This window comes from Notothenia coriiceps, unplaced genomic scaffold, assembly GCF_000735185.1.
Source record: "Notothenia coriiceps isolate Sejong01 unplaced genomic scaffold, NC01 NC01_scaffold00004579, whole genome shotgun sequence".
Taxonomy (NCBI): Eukaryota; Metazoa; Chordata; class Actinopteri; order Perciformes; family Nototheniidae; genus Notothenia; species Notothenia coriiceps.
The window spans coordinates 2,604-18,460 of NW_011337280.1; the positions used below are offsets into that span (position 1 = coordinate 2,604).

The window sequence follows — 15,857 nt, forward strand, 5'->3', positions numbered from 1 at the left end:
CCCCCCCACCTGTTCATGAATTTAAAACGCAGACATATTATAGAAACATGTGACAGCTGGACATAAAGACCCAGCTGTAGACAGTGGTTCCAGTCTAATGGCTGTAAAAATGAATGACTTCCTCTTCTAACCTGGAGCAGCAGGGATAAGCTCCACAGGATGATTAGTATGTAATAGAGGGGGAAACCACAGTTCATGAATGCATCCTCTTCCAGGTGCCACATGGAAATATTTTCTTTTCTTGTCATCATGACAATGAAACATATAAACATGCAGAATGCCTTCAACCTTGACTGTCATCATTTCATACTGCTTCATACTATAGCCTGTGTAAATATTGTGTGCATACAGGGTATGGTTGTGGTTGTACTTACAGAAGTGCTCAAGGGAGCTCACAATAAACCAAGTCATTATTTCTGTAGGTAAGTTATTTATAAATAGGGTCTCATTTTGTCTTTACCTTTAGCTCTTGATATACAGTGCATTCATTTCAACTTTGAGTATGAGTGTGTGGTTATTTTAAAAGACCAATCGGTTTAAATATGAAGTTGGGTGTTATGTCACTTTCCTTTGCCCTGTTAAAATGTTAGAGGAGTTTGTTATATTTCATCTTACCTCTATAAATAGCAGGTTTAAACATATTCAGAATTGTTTCATTTGTATAACAGTTCAGTCTATTTTTCTCACCACTAAAAGCAGAAGATGTCAATAGTGTTGACCCATTTTACTTTTTTCCATACATTCCTTCCTGCCATCCACAAAAAGATACAAAATCCACCTGTTCCAGGCAGGATATCTGGGCTGTATGTTGGGCCAACAATGATGTCTTGATAACCAATACATGCTGAGCCCCTTTCTGCTCTTCAGGGATGAAAAGAAGTCCAATTACCTTGAACTAAAATAAAATATAGGATCAGTAGCAGCGGAGGATTAAATAATATTATGATCCAATCTAAGGCAATGTTCCAGTAACAAAGCAGAGAGTAATGGAAAAATCTAAGCGCTCAATGTTTGGACTCTCCGACATTACTCATCTGGCCTATTGAATGGAGTCTTATCTCGTCATGACAACAGCATACAGAGATTGAGAGTAATTGCCATGGCAACAGGTCACCTTGGAATAGTAGCTTATCTTTCCTTAAACTTGCTTCAGCCGAGCGCTGACGGAAGTTTAAAGATACGTCCTCACTGCTGCTCTGTCAGGTTCAACAAGCCTGACAGAAATCTTGTTAAAAGTTCAAAAGATTTCAAGTAAAAGAATAACACTTTCACCACTTGGTGCAATCTCTTTTTTCTGTCAGTCGCCAGCTGACATGTGAACCAAACCCCAGAAGCATATTCCTCCAGGATGCTGCAGGAGATGACTGACCTCCATATGACGAGACTGGAGAAGAGGGCTTTGATCATCATCCAGACCATCATTTTCAAGTACTGTGCCACTTTATGATTTATTTTCCATCTCTTCAATCCAAGAAGATCCATACCCCTCACAACTGTGTGGTAAATAAAAAGCTGCAGACAAAAGATCGTTAGGGTTAGCTTAGCTTATCATAAAGACTGGAAATAAGGGGGAAACAGTTCGGCTCGCTCTGCCTAAAATTCACCTTCTAGCACATTAACAGTGTATCAAGTGTGTTTAATACAAAAGTCCCACACAAAGACTTCAATCTGTTAACTGGCTGTAGCTTCAAAATTACAACACAGACATTGGAGTGGTAACAATTGTTCCCATCTAAAAAGTAAATACATGTTTTTCCCAAAGCGTCGGGCGGTTGCTTTAAGACTCTGAGTTTTCATAAAGTAATATTTATCTCTACAAAGTAGATATAGACCAAAAGATAAAGGCTCCACAAAGAAGAGGCACATGTGCATGTTCATCCAAAAAGGCTCTTTAATTGGTCTAAGTGGTTCATTACAGGGTGAGGGAGCTAGGTAATATAGATACTAGAATAGCTTTCATTACCTCATTCAAATCTGATCATTTAAAAGTAAGAGGGGTTGGGGAAAACAGGGATGACAGGGGAATATAAAAGAGTGGAAATGAGAAAAAGATGAAAATCGTAATATAGGCCAACTGATAGAGTTAATACAGTGATGACAAATATTAAAGTAAATCGGCAATAACCTTACAAAAATTAAAATTGTGCTAAAATGTGATTAGAAATGTTTAAAGAGTGACAATAAATTCCTATCATATGTAGAATACATGAATATGACACTAACCAGTCTCAAATAAGACTTCTCTATATTGATATATTATTTAAATGATTTATTCTTATTGTGAGGCCCTTTGTGATGTTGTGCTGTACTGCAGCCTCCTACTGAAATTCAGTGAGGAACACAAATGGTTTAACACACCAAGTGCTGCTCAGTGCTTTCCCAATACCTTCATCATTTTACAGATTGTGTTCATATGGACTGCTTCGACAAAGTCACTGCTACCTGTCATTATTCCCTATATATGACGACTTGAAGAAGGGTTTAGCTCCATAATATTATACATATTTTAAGAAGTCACCTGAAATGTTAACAGATGTCTCAAAAATAAATGAATTCTAGAAAACTACGGTTGTCCCTTGTCTTGGTCAAGTTTGTGTTTCCTTAATGTGTTATTTTGGAATTAAACTCTTCACATGTTCATCTTCACAATGTTTTGCTACAGTGGCTGCTTGTTTTTGGTGGCGGTATTCATAATCACAATCCCTTGTTCCCTTCACTATTTCACCCTTGTTGTAAGAGGTTAATCTACTTAACAACAACCAAGACTGAATCCCAACCACCCACAATAAAATATGTACAACATACACATGGCATGAAAACTCTGGTTATAGATTAACCATGCGCCAACACCCTGGACTGTTGTAAATCTTAGTGCACATTGAAGCACAGAAAACACAAGCATTGTAGGAAAGTAGCAAGTACGTAAAACCTGCCCACCCACAGCTTTACACAACTGTCTCAAGGTTAAATCGGTACTGTGCAGTTTTCTTATCTTATTGTAGTACAGTATACATCAAAAAAGTCCTAAACATCTATAAAATCTGCTGACCCAAACTTCTATTCTTTACCACACAAAGTCACGTAAAAAATCAACAATTACTTCAAGTTATAACTTTTCCACTTTTCATATATCTTAGCACTTCCCCCTCTCAACAGTGGCCATCTTTAAGAGTCCTGTTCTCTGATATTCCACAGTATCTATCTTCTAAGGTTCTTTTGGTTTCCCATTAGACCTCAGACTCAAGACTGGAAACCCGCCGCCAGGGACGAAGTACGCAGGGGCTCCCCGCAGGCTGACCCCCTGCAGGCTGACCCCCTGCAGGCTGACCCCCTGCAGGCTGACCCCCTGCAGACTGACCCCCTGCTCGCTGACTTGCTAGGGCCTCTGATCCAGTCTGGGATCCCTGATAGATGCCATAGGCTCCGTATAGACTGTCCTGGTACAGCAGAGCTCGCTGGCTTCCACATCTCCCACCACCACAAGCCAGCAGCTGGCATACTGGACTGCTGGAGGCCTGCCTGTGGTGCTGCAGGTCTAGGGGGCCGTGGTAGAGCGGTAGTCCAGGATAAGAGTTCAGGTAGTGGGCATATTGTCTGCTAAGCAAGCTGGTGGCTCTGCGTACCATCCCCCGCCCTAAACCACTGCCATGTTGCACTGCCTCTCCGTATGTCGGGAGGTGGGCGGAGTGGGAGTAGCGCATTCTCTGGCCTTTACGCCCATTAGGCCTCCTATGGTCCTCTCTTATGTGGAGGTAGGCCTGGTTCCGTGGGAGGCACAGGTTGTTTCGAAGTTGGGCAGGGTTGTAGGGCTTTGCAGGTGCGGTCTGAGTAAGCATGCATGGGAACAGGTCCGGCAGGGCAGATTGTGATTGGCTGGACAGGGATGACAGGGATTCCTCCATCTGACGTATCTGCTCGCTGCCCCACGTTGCTTTAAGGAATGACGGGCGGCGGTGCCTTCGTCTACCTCTGAGCAACATGTCCTCCGGGGGCCAGGAGCCGTAGTTCTCTACCCGCGGACACTTCACCTCCTCTGAGTACATGTAGTCAACGCTGGGGGCGGAGATGTGGTTTTCTTGGAGGTGGTTGGCTTTGAGCTCACTCAGATAGACGGGGCTTATGTTGCTCTTTTCCTGGTCCCTGTGTTTTCTCCCTTCTACATTCCCATCCTCACACTGGAAACTTTTAGATCTTCTTTTCCGTCTGGAGAAGCCCTCATGGACTTGCTGGTTTTGATGCGGGGAGACCGGGTGAGATGCGTAGATGTCAGGTAGTTGGAGATCATTGTAGGGGATGAAGGGTGAGTGAGGATGGGGGTCTACATAGAGTCTACCTGTGGTCTGGTAGTGGTGAGGGTGTTGATGAGGGAGTGGTTCACCCATAGCCAGATGGGGGCTACTGAGGCTGGACACAGGAAGTGGCCGGTCATACAGACATGAAGAAGAGCGAGTTGGGAGCGTGTAGCGTAGTGGTGTTGGCCTGGTCACACCCCTCTGGAGTTTCAGAGAGGTAACAGCGGTCAAAGGTGGGGTTAGTGGGCAGTGATTCTCCGTAATATAGGCAAATCCTCCTGGTACAGTCTCCGTGGCCACTTGTGGAATACGAACAGGCAAGCTGCCGCCATGACGACTCAAATGCTCTATGGTCTTGGTGGCGTGGTCCAGAGACGTCTCAACATTGGCAGTGGAGACCAGGTCCTTGGCAGTGCGAAGCATCTTAAGCATGTTTTGTTGAGCGTAGTTGGAGGTTAGGTCAGGTTTGGCCAAACCAGATGAACGCCCAGGTTCCTCTACTCCCTTGAAACAACTATAAATACCCTGAGAGACGAAACAGAATGATAAAGAAAGAAAGAGGATGGAACAAGAGGTGGAAAACAGACAAGAGAAAAAGAAGTAGAGTATAAATCCCCTTGTTATTTGGAATTAAATCAATAGTTAGCTACAAACAGTTTAACCTTGAATCAACCTAGCACTCCTTAGGGGACAATTTCACAGAAGAAATTTCAACCAATTTGTGCGTTTCAAAGTTACGTTCCACCTCCTAACTAATAAAAACCCCAGTAGCAGTTTAATAAAAAACTGATTTCATTAATATCTCATTTCATCACTGAGGCACTTAGTCACAAATGTATTATGCATTCTCCCGGGAGTCAAAGAAAAACTGTTTAAGCTGAGGGGATTGCTACACACACACACACACGCACACACACGCACACACACACACACACACATCCAAATCCCATGACTGCTCTCTGCTTACAGTTGGCTGGGAGATCCTGAAAGAGACACATTTAATTTGGCCCTTGGGGCCACCCCGCACGGATTAATGATCAGATAGTCATTTGGCCGTTAATCTGATAAATCCCCGATCCAGGCACAATAGTGTAATTACACAGTAAGGGAGCACAGAGGCTGGTGTCCGTAGACATTTCCCTGGCTGCATCTTCAGCCGGAGCTTTTTATGCCTCAATGGCCACAGTCCCAAACAACGGTATCAACAAACCAGGCACTGATTAAGGCTAATTGCAAATTAACATTGAGCAATTTGAGTTAAATGCTAAGAGTAAACACCAGAATTAGTGCTTATTTTCTTTACCATTTATCTCTACTCTCCCCTCTTATTTTTAATAACGATGCAGTGATATGTTAGCTAATATTTTAACAAGGCCTGCTAATGATACAATGTAATGACATGCAAATACACATACATTTTCACTTATTCATCATCACATAAAATCCACTTAATTTAAAATAACATATCACTGCAAACAAGCAAGCAACCACTTAACAGTAAAAAATAATCAACCAGCCAATCTTTCAATCACTCAACAGAGCTGTTACTTAACCAATCCAATTTCAGCCAGCCAATACGCTTTTCACAAACTAAATAACCACTTTAGGAATCAGTAAACACTCAGTCATTTCTCCCCATGACCAAGCACTCAAAATCAAACCAACCGGTACTCCATAAGACCACAAGCTACCCAAGTGAGAAAACTAAATCTTATCAATCAAATGACTTATTTGCATATCTCACCCTACTGATGGCCAACATGTAGTCAAGTTTGCGAGACTTGCGGAGGGAGTGTCTCAGTTTCCAGTAGAGCAAGTGTTCCCAGGCAAAGACCAGCATGCTGAGGCCCATGGCCACGAGCAGCATGTAGAAGACTCCCGCCATGTTGTCAATGTCCAGCTTGCTGCTCATCACTTCGTTCTTCTCGTTCTGACAGATGCCCGACAACCACACCGTCTCCAAGCGCTGCGTGTCTCCTGGAGGGAAGTAGGTTTATAAGAGTAGAGGGGGGAGAAAAAAAAGTATATGAGATGACTGGTCAGAGTAATAAGGAGTAAGATATATGATAGCTTACAATCAAGATGAATATCGTGAAGATCATGGGTAATATTGGGTATTATTTAATATCGGGGGCTAAAATCCTTGTAGTGGCTTGAGTGGCAGCCATCTTCTTATTTTCTTTTTCTATTTTTTTTTCTGTGTTGATCCAACCCTGGTATCCCCCATGTCAACATCCAAGTCATAAGTATGACTTAGAAACACAGAAAATATCCAAAAATATGCACATGGGCCCATAAAATCAAAGCAAAATCAAGGCTTCATGTCAGCCAAAGTCAAGGAAATTAAAAGCTAATGTAATAGGGAAAACTGATGTATCGACCTTGTACAGTGTTTTTTCTTTCAAACTAAATCATTCATACAACAGTATTCAATTGTCTGATGATAGGAACGCTTTTCACTACCTTCCATGAGGTCAGGTGACAAAATTGGCGGGACTTGGCAGATAAGACACATTCAGTTCTGCTCTTTTTCCTGCTCCATTGTCAGAACACTGCGGAACTTCAACACACAAACTGCACAAAATGAGCTAAAAGTCAGTACTCCAACATTATCAACCTGACTGATCCATATTCTGCCATTTGGGGAATTGTGTATAAAATGATTGCAAAAACATATATAATTTGTACTTGAAAAGGGTCTTTCTGGCTGCACACTACAATGAAGTGTAGAGGAATCCCAACACACAAACAAAGCACATTTTAAATGAGAATAATTTACAGCACTTGAACACCATTTCCTCAAGCTTTCATTGCCCCATAAGCTATTCCTCCAGCCCTCTGAACAGGTGGCCACCTCTTGAGCTGCGTTCTCCACAGCGGCCTTCAGGGAGCAAGGCCTATTTTCCCTCTCAGTCAGCATATGGTGATAACAAAGACACTTTTTCTTAAATCATCCCTGAAAGCTCAGCAAGAGTGTGTGGGGTGCTCGTAAGCTCCCAGAGGAGCGGAGGATATTAATTCCACCCTCATGGTGAGCGTGTTTGTGTATATATAGGTAGGAAGCAAACTAGTGTGTGTGTGTGTGTGTGTGTAATGGAGATAATCGTATCTCTAACACTCCCTGCTGTTCTCCAGGATATTAACTCTTCCCTGTAAGCCCACTTCCCTGCTGACACAGCAAACGCTGAACTGGACTGAAGCCAGTTCAACAGATCACATACAGAGTGTCAGCCAGAGAAGAACAACACAAACAGATAAAATACTGCAAAGTGTACAGTGCGAGAGTGTCTTCAGTCAAGGATTGTGTGTTATATATTGTAAGGTATGGATCACCGTCTCCAAGGAACTGCAGCAGAGCCAGGTCAATAAGACGCTTCCAGCGGGAGTTCTTCTGCAGAGCGATGCCGTATCCTGTGGTGGCAAATACTTTCCCGCTGCCGATGGTCACCAGCTTGCAGCCCTCGTCCTTCCCGGCCATATAGTTCAAAACGGCAGCGTCGTAGATGAAAGCGTCCAGTTTCCTGCATCACAATAAAGCGTCTTTATCTGAGAAAAGGTTTAGCTCCTAAAAAGTGTAATAGTGTCTTACACACATGTTAGATTTGTATGTCTGTCCTAAAGAAGTCTTCAGTATTAGTGGATTTATACTCAAACCATTCAATACAAATGGTGTATACCTATGCTCTGGGGACCATGCATGTGAGAGGTTTTACTGAGTGTACAAAATGTTTAATGCTCAATATGGTTAAAATAACTTCAAATGTTTTCAACTGGTTATAAGTGAAGATTTAAAGTTTGACAGCTCTTTTTTATACAAAGTAAACTGCACTAGGCTTGATTTTTTTTAATCTAAAAATACACCCATCAAATCGGCCTGTTCACAAATAAATGCTACATCACAAAGGATCAAATCTCTGTTGCGTCACCCAAATGATTATCATAATGACTTGTGATATGCGTCTCAGATCTTCCCTAGCAGGAGGGTCATTTAAAAATAGCCTCTTATCTTAATTGTGTAACAAAGTTAAAAAGTAAGTAAGACTGTACCCAGTCTTCAGGCTTTCTAGAGCTTCTTCCACCCCCTTCTGGTTGTATTTCATCATGTGCATGTGCATGTCGGGGTAGTTGCTGCGGATGTTCCTCTCTGTGCTCCCGTTCGGGACCGTCCCAAAGCGAAAAGGAGGATAATGCTCATGTGGTTTCTGGAACTGTAGGAAGACACGGGATGAGAGGAAAGGAAAGGGGGGAGAAGATATGAGAGATGAGGAGAAGGAGACACGAAAATAGAGGGAAGTAAGAGAAGAAGTTTGGTAGGGACAAGGGGGAGAGAGACAGAAGGGAGTGAGGATAAAATGAAAGGAGAGGAGAGAGACTGAAGGCAGCGATAGCAGAATAGGGGAAGATGGGGGCAAGAAGAAGATGACACAAAAGAAGGCAGAACAAGAGGAAAAGGGGAGGAAACAGAGGAGAAGAAGGACAGAGGGTAGGGATAATGAAAGAGTCAGAGAGCAAAGAACGAAAGACCAAAAAGGATAAGAGGGAGAAAAAGGAGAAAGGAAAGGAAAGTAGAAGAGGAGAAGTGTGAACGGGAGAAAAAGATGAGATGAGTGGAAGAAAAAGGAAAAAAGAAAAGAAGAAAGGAAAGTAAAGAGGAAAGGTAATCAGAAGAGATGAGAAAATATAATGAAGGCAATGAGAAGACGATAAATGAATAAAGGAAAGAAGAAGAGGAAATGAGGAGGAAAGGGGAAAGAAAATGGAGAAAATACGCATAAAAAGGAAAACAAAGAAGAAAGCAAAACACAGACGAGCAAAAACGGGACCGGAATGAAGAAATGGTTTGGAGAGGAGTAAAGAGGACGAGGGACTACTCAGTTAAATGAAATCCATTTTAGAGTCATTCCAATTTGTTTCCATGGGTGATTTAATCAGCAGCCAAACTCAATGCTGTTTGAATGGCCTGTACACCGCTCAGCTCACCTCCGTTTGATTACATCTGATCAGTACACACATCTGTTAGAATTATTTTACTGCCAACAGATGATCCAGCTCAATCTGTACCCGATTGAAGCTGCATTTCACAAGCTGACGTATGAATGCAGGATGAAGCACAAATACGTCTGTTAGAGCTCAATTAGACTGTAAACAGGAAAGATCTATTCATCTTGTATGCGGCGTTGAGCTTTTGAGCCGTGCGAAAATGAATGGGCCAATCAGAACTGTGAGTTTGTGAGTGGGTGTGTGCATGTGAGTTATATAATCACTCTTCAGCTGCAACTCTAATGGATTTAGTTGAGATTCTATACATCTTTTAGTTTTTTGATAATTAGCTGTCCTAACAAAAGCAATTAAGTCAGATGTGAGAATAGAAATTAAAGGATGAGTCCTTTTTTTTCAAATCTATCTTATTACAATACTCACTTCAAGATTTTAACAATGACAATATTATTGTAATTGTCCCCGCTCCTGGCGGGAAAGGGAATTCTTGCAAAAGGAAATTCAATGTAAGTGATGGGGGAACAAATTAAGTAGATATGTGTCAGTCTTTATTGAACATAAATACTGCGTTGTGTTGGGATCGCGCTACCACGGCTTAGCTAAAAACACTTCCTGAGTGGTCAAAAGGCAGAATTTTTAACTGCATTATCAATACATTTTTAGACAAATTATTTAAATTCTCATTTCTAAATATGTGCATGGTTAATATCGTAAATTGAAACAAAACAAAAAACACAACTATTGGTTAGGAAAAAGAGTACGGTTTGGCTTGAAAGTATGTTTTATTCATTATTTTAGTTATGGAGGCAAATCAAAAAAGTAAACCTTGACTTTTGGTTTCACACGGGGCACCAATGGAAGCCTCCAGTCCTGTGTTTTTGCATCCTTCCACCCCAAACTCCTCCCTATATTGTCTGTTTGGGTCGACTGCACTTTGAATCATAATTAATTATCTTCAGTCTATTCAGATCAGGCTCTGAGTATCCTCAGGTCCCTTATGGATTGGGTCTCTGTTTTTAAAAATATCTATTTATGCATCTAATGATTTTCCGCAGTTCTGCTTTGTAACCGGAGGTAGTCACTGGGGGGAAGCTGGAAAGTATTGAAGGTTACACACCTTGATTTTCATCTTTTCATGCCGTATATTGACTATATAGAAAATATAGAAAAACACATGCCTTTTCCTTTAAACCTGAGAAGTGAATCCAGCCAGCCCACAACCTAAACCAGCCTAATCCTCTATCGTGTAGGATCTCAAAAATAAGGGGCAGCTGAGGTTGTGTTGTGCTGGGTAATTTATATTAGTCCTTTATGCTGTAGGAAAAAAAAGCATCTGCATAAAGTTAATATAGTCAGCTAATACAACCACAGATCACTGAGGTGGCGCTGCTGATCCCTGCCGGGGTGTTGTTTTTCACTTTCTATGAAGTATGAAATGCTTTCTTTTAAAGCTCCTCTGAGGCTCCTCTTCTAGGTTTAGTGTGTGTGTGTGTGTGTGTGTGTGTGTGTGTGTGTGTGTGTGTGTGTGTGTGTGTGTGTGTGTGTGTGTGTGTGTGTGTGTGTGTGTGTGTGTGTGTTGTGTGTGTGTGTGTGTGTGTGTGTTTGTTTGTTTGTTTGTTTGTGTGTGCTCGCCACAAAATTAGAAAAAGTCCCTAGGTGTTGATTTTTCCTCTCTGTTTTTAAGCGCTTGACATTTCCCCATCTTGTTTTAACAGGGTAAGCGAGTCGGGAGATGGAGACGGCACAGGGGGAATATTGATATACGGACCGAAAGACAGACAGGACAAACGGAGACTCAGACACCATCTGTATTGACAGAAGGCAGTAATTGATTAGTCATTCATGCTACTGGGCTCCCCACTGATAGGAAAAGGACAGAGGCTTTCACAACAAAGTCCTTTTACCTGACTTCATCTTGAAGGCCTTCAGTGAGTCTTTTGTCTTTCTTCGGTTCATGGTTTATTAGTGGATGCAGAGTGATGAACAGAGAGAAAAGGAGATGATGTAGCTGGGTTCAAACACGAAGACATGGTATCTCACAGCTCCACATGCTCTCTGTATGTCTGTGAACTTTCACTGAACCGTCCCTCCTCATAATTACTGAGGTTATTATTCTAAGTATTTTTTATTCAGTCTCTTACCTTCTTGTCAGAAAGCCCAGACACTGTGTCGATATATTGCTCCTGGATCATGAAGGCAGCCAGGTTGGCAGTGTAGGAAGCCAGGAAGATGACAGCAAAGAAGGCCCAGACCAGGACCATGATCTTACTGGTCGTTCCTTTGGGGTTTTCAATGGGGACCGAGTTGTTAAAGACAATACCCCACAGCAGCCACACTGACTTCCCGATGGTGAACGTTGGGCCACCAGGAGCTAAGGGAACAGAGTGAGGAGGGAATCAGAGAGGCTGTATCTGCAAAAAAAAGGTCTTGAATATTGAGACATCTTTAGCCAACAATGAGAAAATAAGAGGCTCTGTAGAGGAATATCATAAAAAGATTGTTGATGATTCAAGTCTCAAATTAAAGTGGTTCCTCTTCAGATAAGCAACAAACACTTACAGTGCAGTATTACATTTTACATGATTGTTATAAAACGGTGTCGGAATCACTAATATTGAAACGGGAAATCGTGATCATTTTCGGGTTCATACTTGAACCTAACAGTATTTCTTGTACTGTCCATCTGTGTATGCATGTTTTTCCCCAAATATTGGTAACCTGTGTCAAAGTCAGATGTATCTTTCAATCCCGCCATCCAACCCCCTTGTTCTTGTTTTGTAGCATCATCACACAATTTAATTCCTACTTCCTTCTAGTGATTTTTGTCTTGATTTAGTTCGGGCTATTTCTGGTAAAAAATTGTCAATTACAATAGATATAAATGTTAAACCAAAGCTGTTTGAGTGGCTACCTTTCCTTTTGATGATTTTAGGTCACGTTTTGCTGTTACAAAAATATGTCTACTGTTCACCATGGAAGTATTCATGAGCCACCTCACACCCTTCCGAGATCTACCAAACATCGGAACAATTTCACAGTTTCAGCCTCGCTTCCATCGCTCTCTGCCACTGTTGCTCATGTGCAGAAACAGAGGGTTCCACCGCCATCAATCAGACTTCGATTAGCGCGGCGACCAATGCTAATTAAAACAAGAAAATGACCTTTCGGACCCGGATACGAGGCACACTGTCAGTGCTGCATTCAGGGATTGATTAGCCCTGTCCCCAAAATCCTGTAGGAAACTCTTAACATTGCAGGACATGCGGACAGGGCTGGATTTAGCGGCGGGCATGCATGCTTACAGTGAAGTGCTATGAAGAGGCAATTTTTTGATGTATTTTTTCCCAGGATACAGCAGACATTGAAAAATATGCCAGATTAAGAAAAATAAATACATTCATTGAAATCTATAGGATGAACTTTACTCATGTAGTGAAACAAAAGGTTAAACACTCACTTTTGGCGCTGACCAGACTGCGGTTGTATCCGACTGGACTTAAGTATTCAAACACAAAAACTGTCACAGCCACGACGGTCAAGCACATCACAAACATCATGACCCAAACTGCTGGACTGTAGGGCTCTGGAGGAGGGGGAGGAAGATGGGGGTGAAGAGGAAGAGGTGGAGAAGAAGAGAAAGAAAAAAACATGAAGGATTAAAGTAATTCTCTTTTGTACGTCCTGCTTCAAAACCTCGGCCTGTGATGGGGGTCACCATATGTGGTTGGAGGATAGCAAGATGAGAAAATGAGAAGACAGAATTACACTGTTCAGGATTTGGTGCTGAATTTTCTTGTTTGGGGTTTGGAAAAGGGATTTAGGTGTGTGTGCGGCACGTAAGGGGATTTAGTTGTAGGATACAGTTATCGCCGGGATAAAAGCTTAATGGGAAGTTTCCTGAAGCGTCTGCAGAGACAGAACTCGTTTAAGTAGGCCAACCTGGGAGAAAGTGTTGAGGCAGAAGATGGCAGCAACATTGGCTGACACTTACTGTACATCATACAACAGAAAAGTTATGATGGGATTCGACTAACTATTGGGTCTAAAGGAAGCAATCGTTTTTTTTCTCACCAAGAAAAGCAGATGGGGAAACTGTGCCATTGCTGCGGGCTACCATGACACTAATGCCCGTCTCAACAAACGGCACGGAGAAGTCGATTATTTCCGAACGCTCCTCGTTGATAGTGAGAGAGCCAATAGCCATGTCAGCTCGCCTGTAGAAAACCTGACAGAAGAAATACAAAGAAAGGAAGTCAAACACTGTGGTAAAATAGTGAGGAATTAATAAAAGTCAGTGGTCTAAAAACATGCTTTTCTTGTTTTTATTTTGCATCTGAATCAAACTATTTTGGTGACTGTATAATTCTGTAAAATATGCCTGAATGGGTTTATTTTATCACAACTTCCTTGTGTCCCGGAGGACAAGCTGCCAAGCTCTTCGTTGCTGAAATGAGAGCAAATTCTGAATTTCATGAGCAATCCTTTTTAGACGTGGAAGCCACAGTGCAGCAATGCAGTTGTCTACGGTAAGGCGTGACTCTAACAAACAGTAAGGCTGCGGCATGACTCTTATCACGACTGTCTTCTGAAATACAAAAATATTTGTCTCATCATCCGAGCATCAGAGAGAGAGAGCATGCTGCATCTCAGGAGTGTTTAGATCCAAGCTTTCTTTTCCAAAAAAGCAGGAATTATGCAGAAATGTAGCACACACACACACACACACACACACACACACACACACACACACACACACACACACACACACACACACACACACACACACACACACACACAGACTGACAAAGCGCCTGCAGGAACAGAAACACAAGCAGCAAGGCTCTCATGAGGAACACCTGTTCAGGGTGCTTCACTTTCAGATGCATCTGCGTTTGATGTGGCTCGCTGTGTGGAAGAAAAGCGTCGCTCCATATGTGCATGCAAGGCCTCACACCACTGACCAAGCCAAAGCCCATCAAAGAATTTCTCCCCGCCATGCAGTGCTGTCACTCCAGACGCTGTGCATCGTTACTGCCATCTCCAAACTGTACAGCTTTGAAATGCTTATATCACTTCATCTGTGTGACAACGGTTAATTTATCATCAACATTTCAATATAACATAACTAATGCTGTACGTAAAACACCTGACACTTTTTAACGTGAACCCTTTCCAACATCTGACCAATTCATTTTGTATTTGAATAATGTCATTCGTGGGAAAACGCACAAAAAAACGTTGATTTATTTCAGCTTTAGAGTAATGTTTTGCTTTTGTTGTGTGCTTTTGTATTTTGACTACATTTTCATAAATTCATTGCTACAGAACGTTTTTTTTAAAGATATCGTATTATTTCCTTGCTATTTAAATATATATATATATGTAGATCGTTTTATACTAAGTCCTTTTCGACCCCAGGATTCATTTGGAGTGATTCAGCTTTGAGTTTACTGCAAATATTTGGTGATAGCTATAGCATGCTAAACACCACTTACCTCTAATTTAATCGTTGCATGTCATAGCCCAAAGCTACATTTATTTGGGTTGGATCTATGGATAAACATTTTAAAGCACCTTGTAGATGAACACTAAGCGACTCAACCCAGCTGCACCAGCTGCTGCATTCAGGGATTTATCCTTCCTTAAATAGCTCAGCCCTCAGTCTTACCTCCCCAATCATGCCGTTCCAAGTACCACGGACCAGCTTGCCATGTTTTCCATTGGTGACTAAGTAGAGGTCATATGAGAACTTGATGGTGCGGGACAGTTTCTTCAGGATATCTATGCAGAAGCCCTTACAGCACAGTTTGGTGTAGGACTCCGCGTGGCCGATGTCACTGAAAGAAAGATGAGGACAAGAAGCGTCACACACAGTAAACGCAGTGATAGTTTTCAAAATATTCTGGTAAATAAAGTCCTGTCTGGCCTCTGGGACTATATTTAGCTTTCTAGACCTAAGCTGTTGTTTTGCCTCGTTCCAGAGAGTGGGTGCTAAATAGTTGTGTGCTCTCATTCTGACAGTGACTATTGTCTACAGCAGTGAAGTGAAGGGCAGGCAATGGCTGGTTCATTAGCTAAAATCAATATCTGTTAACAAGGTGTCGATGGAGACGGAGGAGACAGAGAATAGATACATACGCACACAAGCACACATAGACACAGGCAGAGGCAGTGTGACAGAGATGCATGAGTAAATGTGATGGCCTCTAATCAAAGGCCATTAAGGTGTGTAGCATGTGAGAGACACTTACTTCATCTCTGTGTCCTCGCTACTTAATGGGGTGTAGAAGAAGAGAGCAGAAAGACAGAAAACGGTGAAGAAATAATCAAATAAAAAATGACAAGACATTAAAACAGAGGACGATGAAAGTTAAAAGCATACAGATTGAATATATTGACAAAACTCCAAAGTATCAAAGTGGAGGCCTAAAACTTACAAGGGCTATTCAGTCCTTGTAAGTTATTCAACTTAGTGTGTGTGTTTGTGTGTGCGCAAGATAACCTCAGCATGTCAATTAGTTACCACAGGAGCCAAAGAGCATTTAAAAAGATCATTAATAAATCATG

General features: G+C 41.9%; 1 protein-coding gene across 1 annotated transcript; it reads right to left on the minus strand.

The window, feature by feature from the left end:
• Positions 1–3,227: 3,227 nt before the first annotated feature.
• Positions 3,228–15,127, minus strand: LOC104942472 (glutamate receptor ionotropic, NMDA 2C-like; the record flags this gene model as incomplete). The annotated part of the gene is made up of 8 exons (XM_010767701.1): positions 3,228–4,817; positions 6,037–6,269; positions 7,626–7,813; positions 8,340–8,500; positions 11,432–11,661; positions 12,748–12,873; positions 13,362–13,515; positions 14,959–15,127. Coding segments are annotated over 8 exons (2,851 nt in total), but the record flags the coding sequence as incomplete, so codon positions are not given.
• Positions 15,128–15,857: the final 730 nt, after the last annotated feature.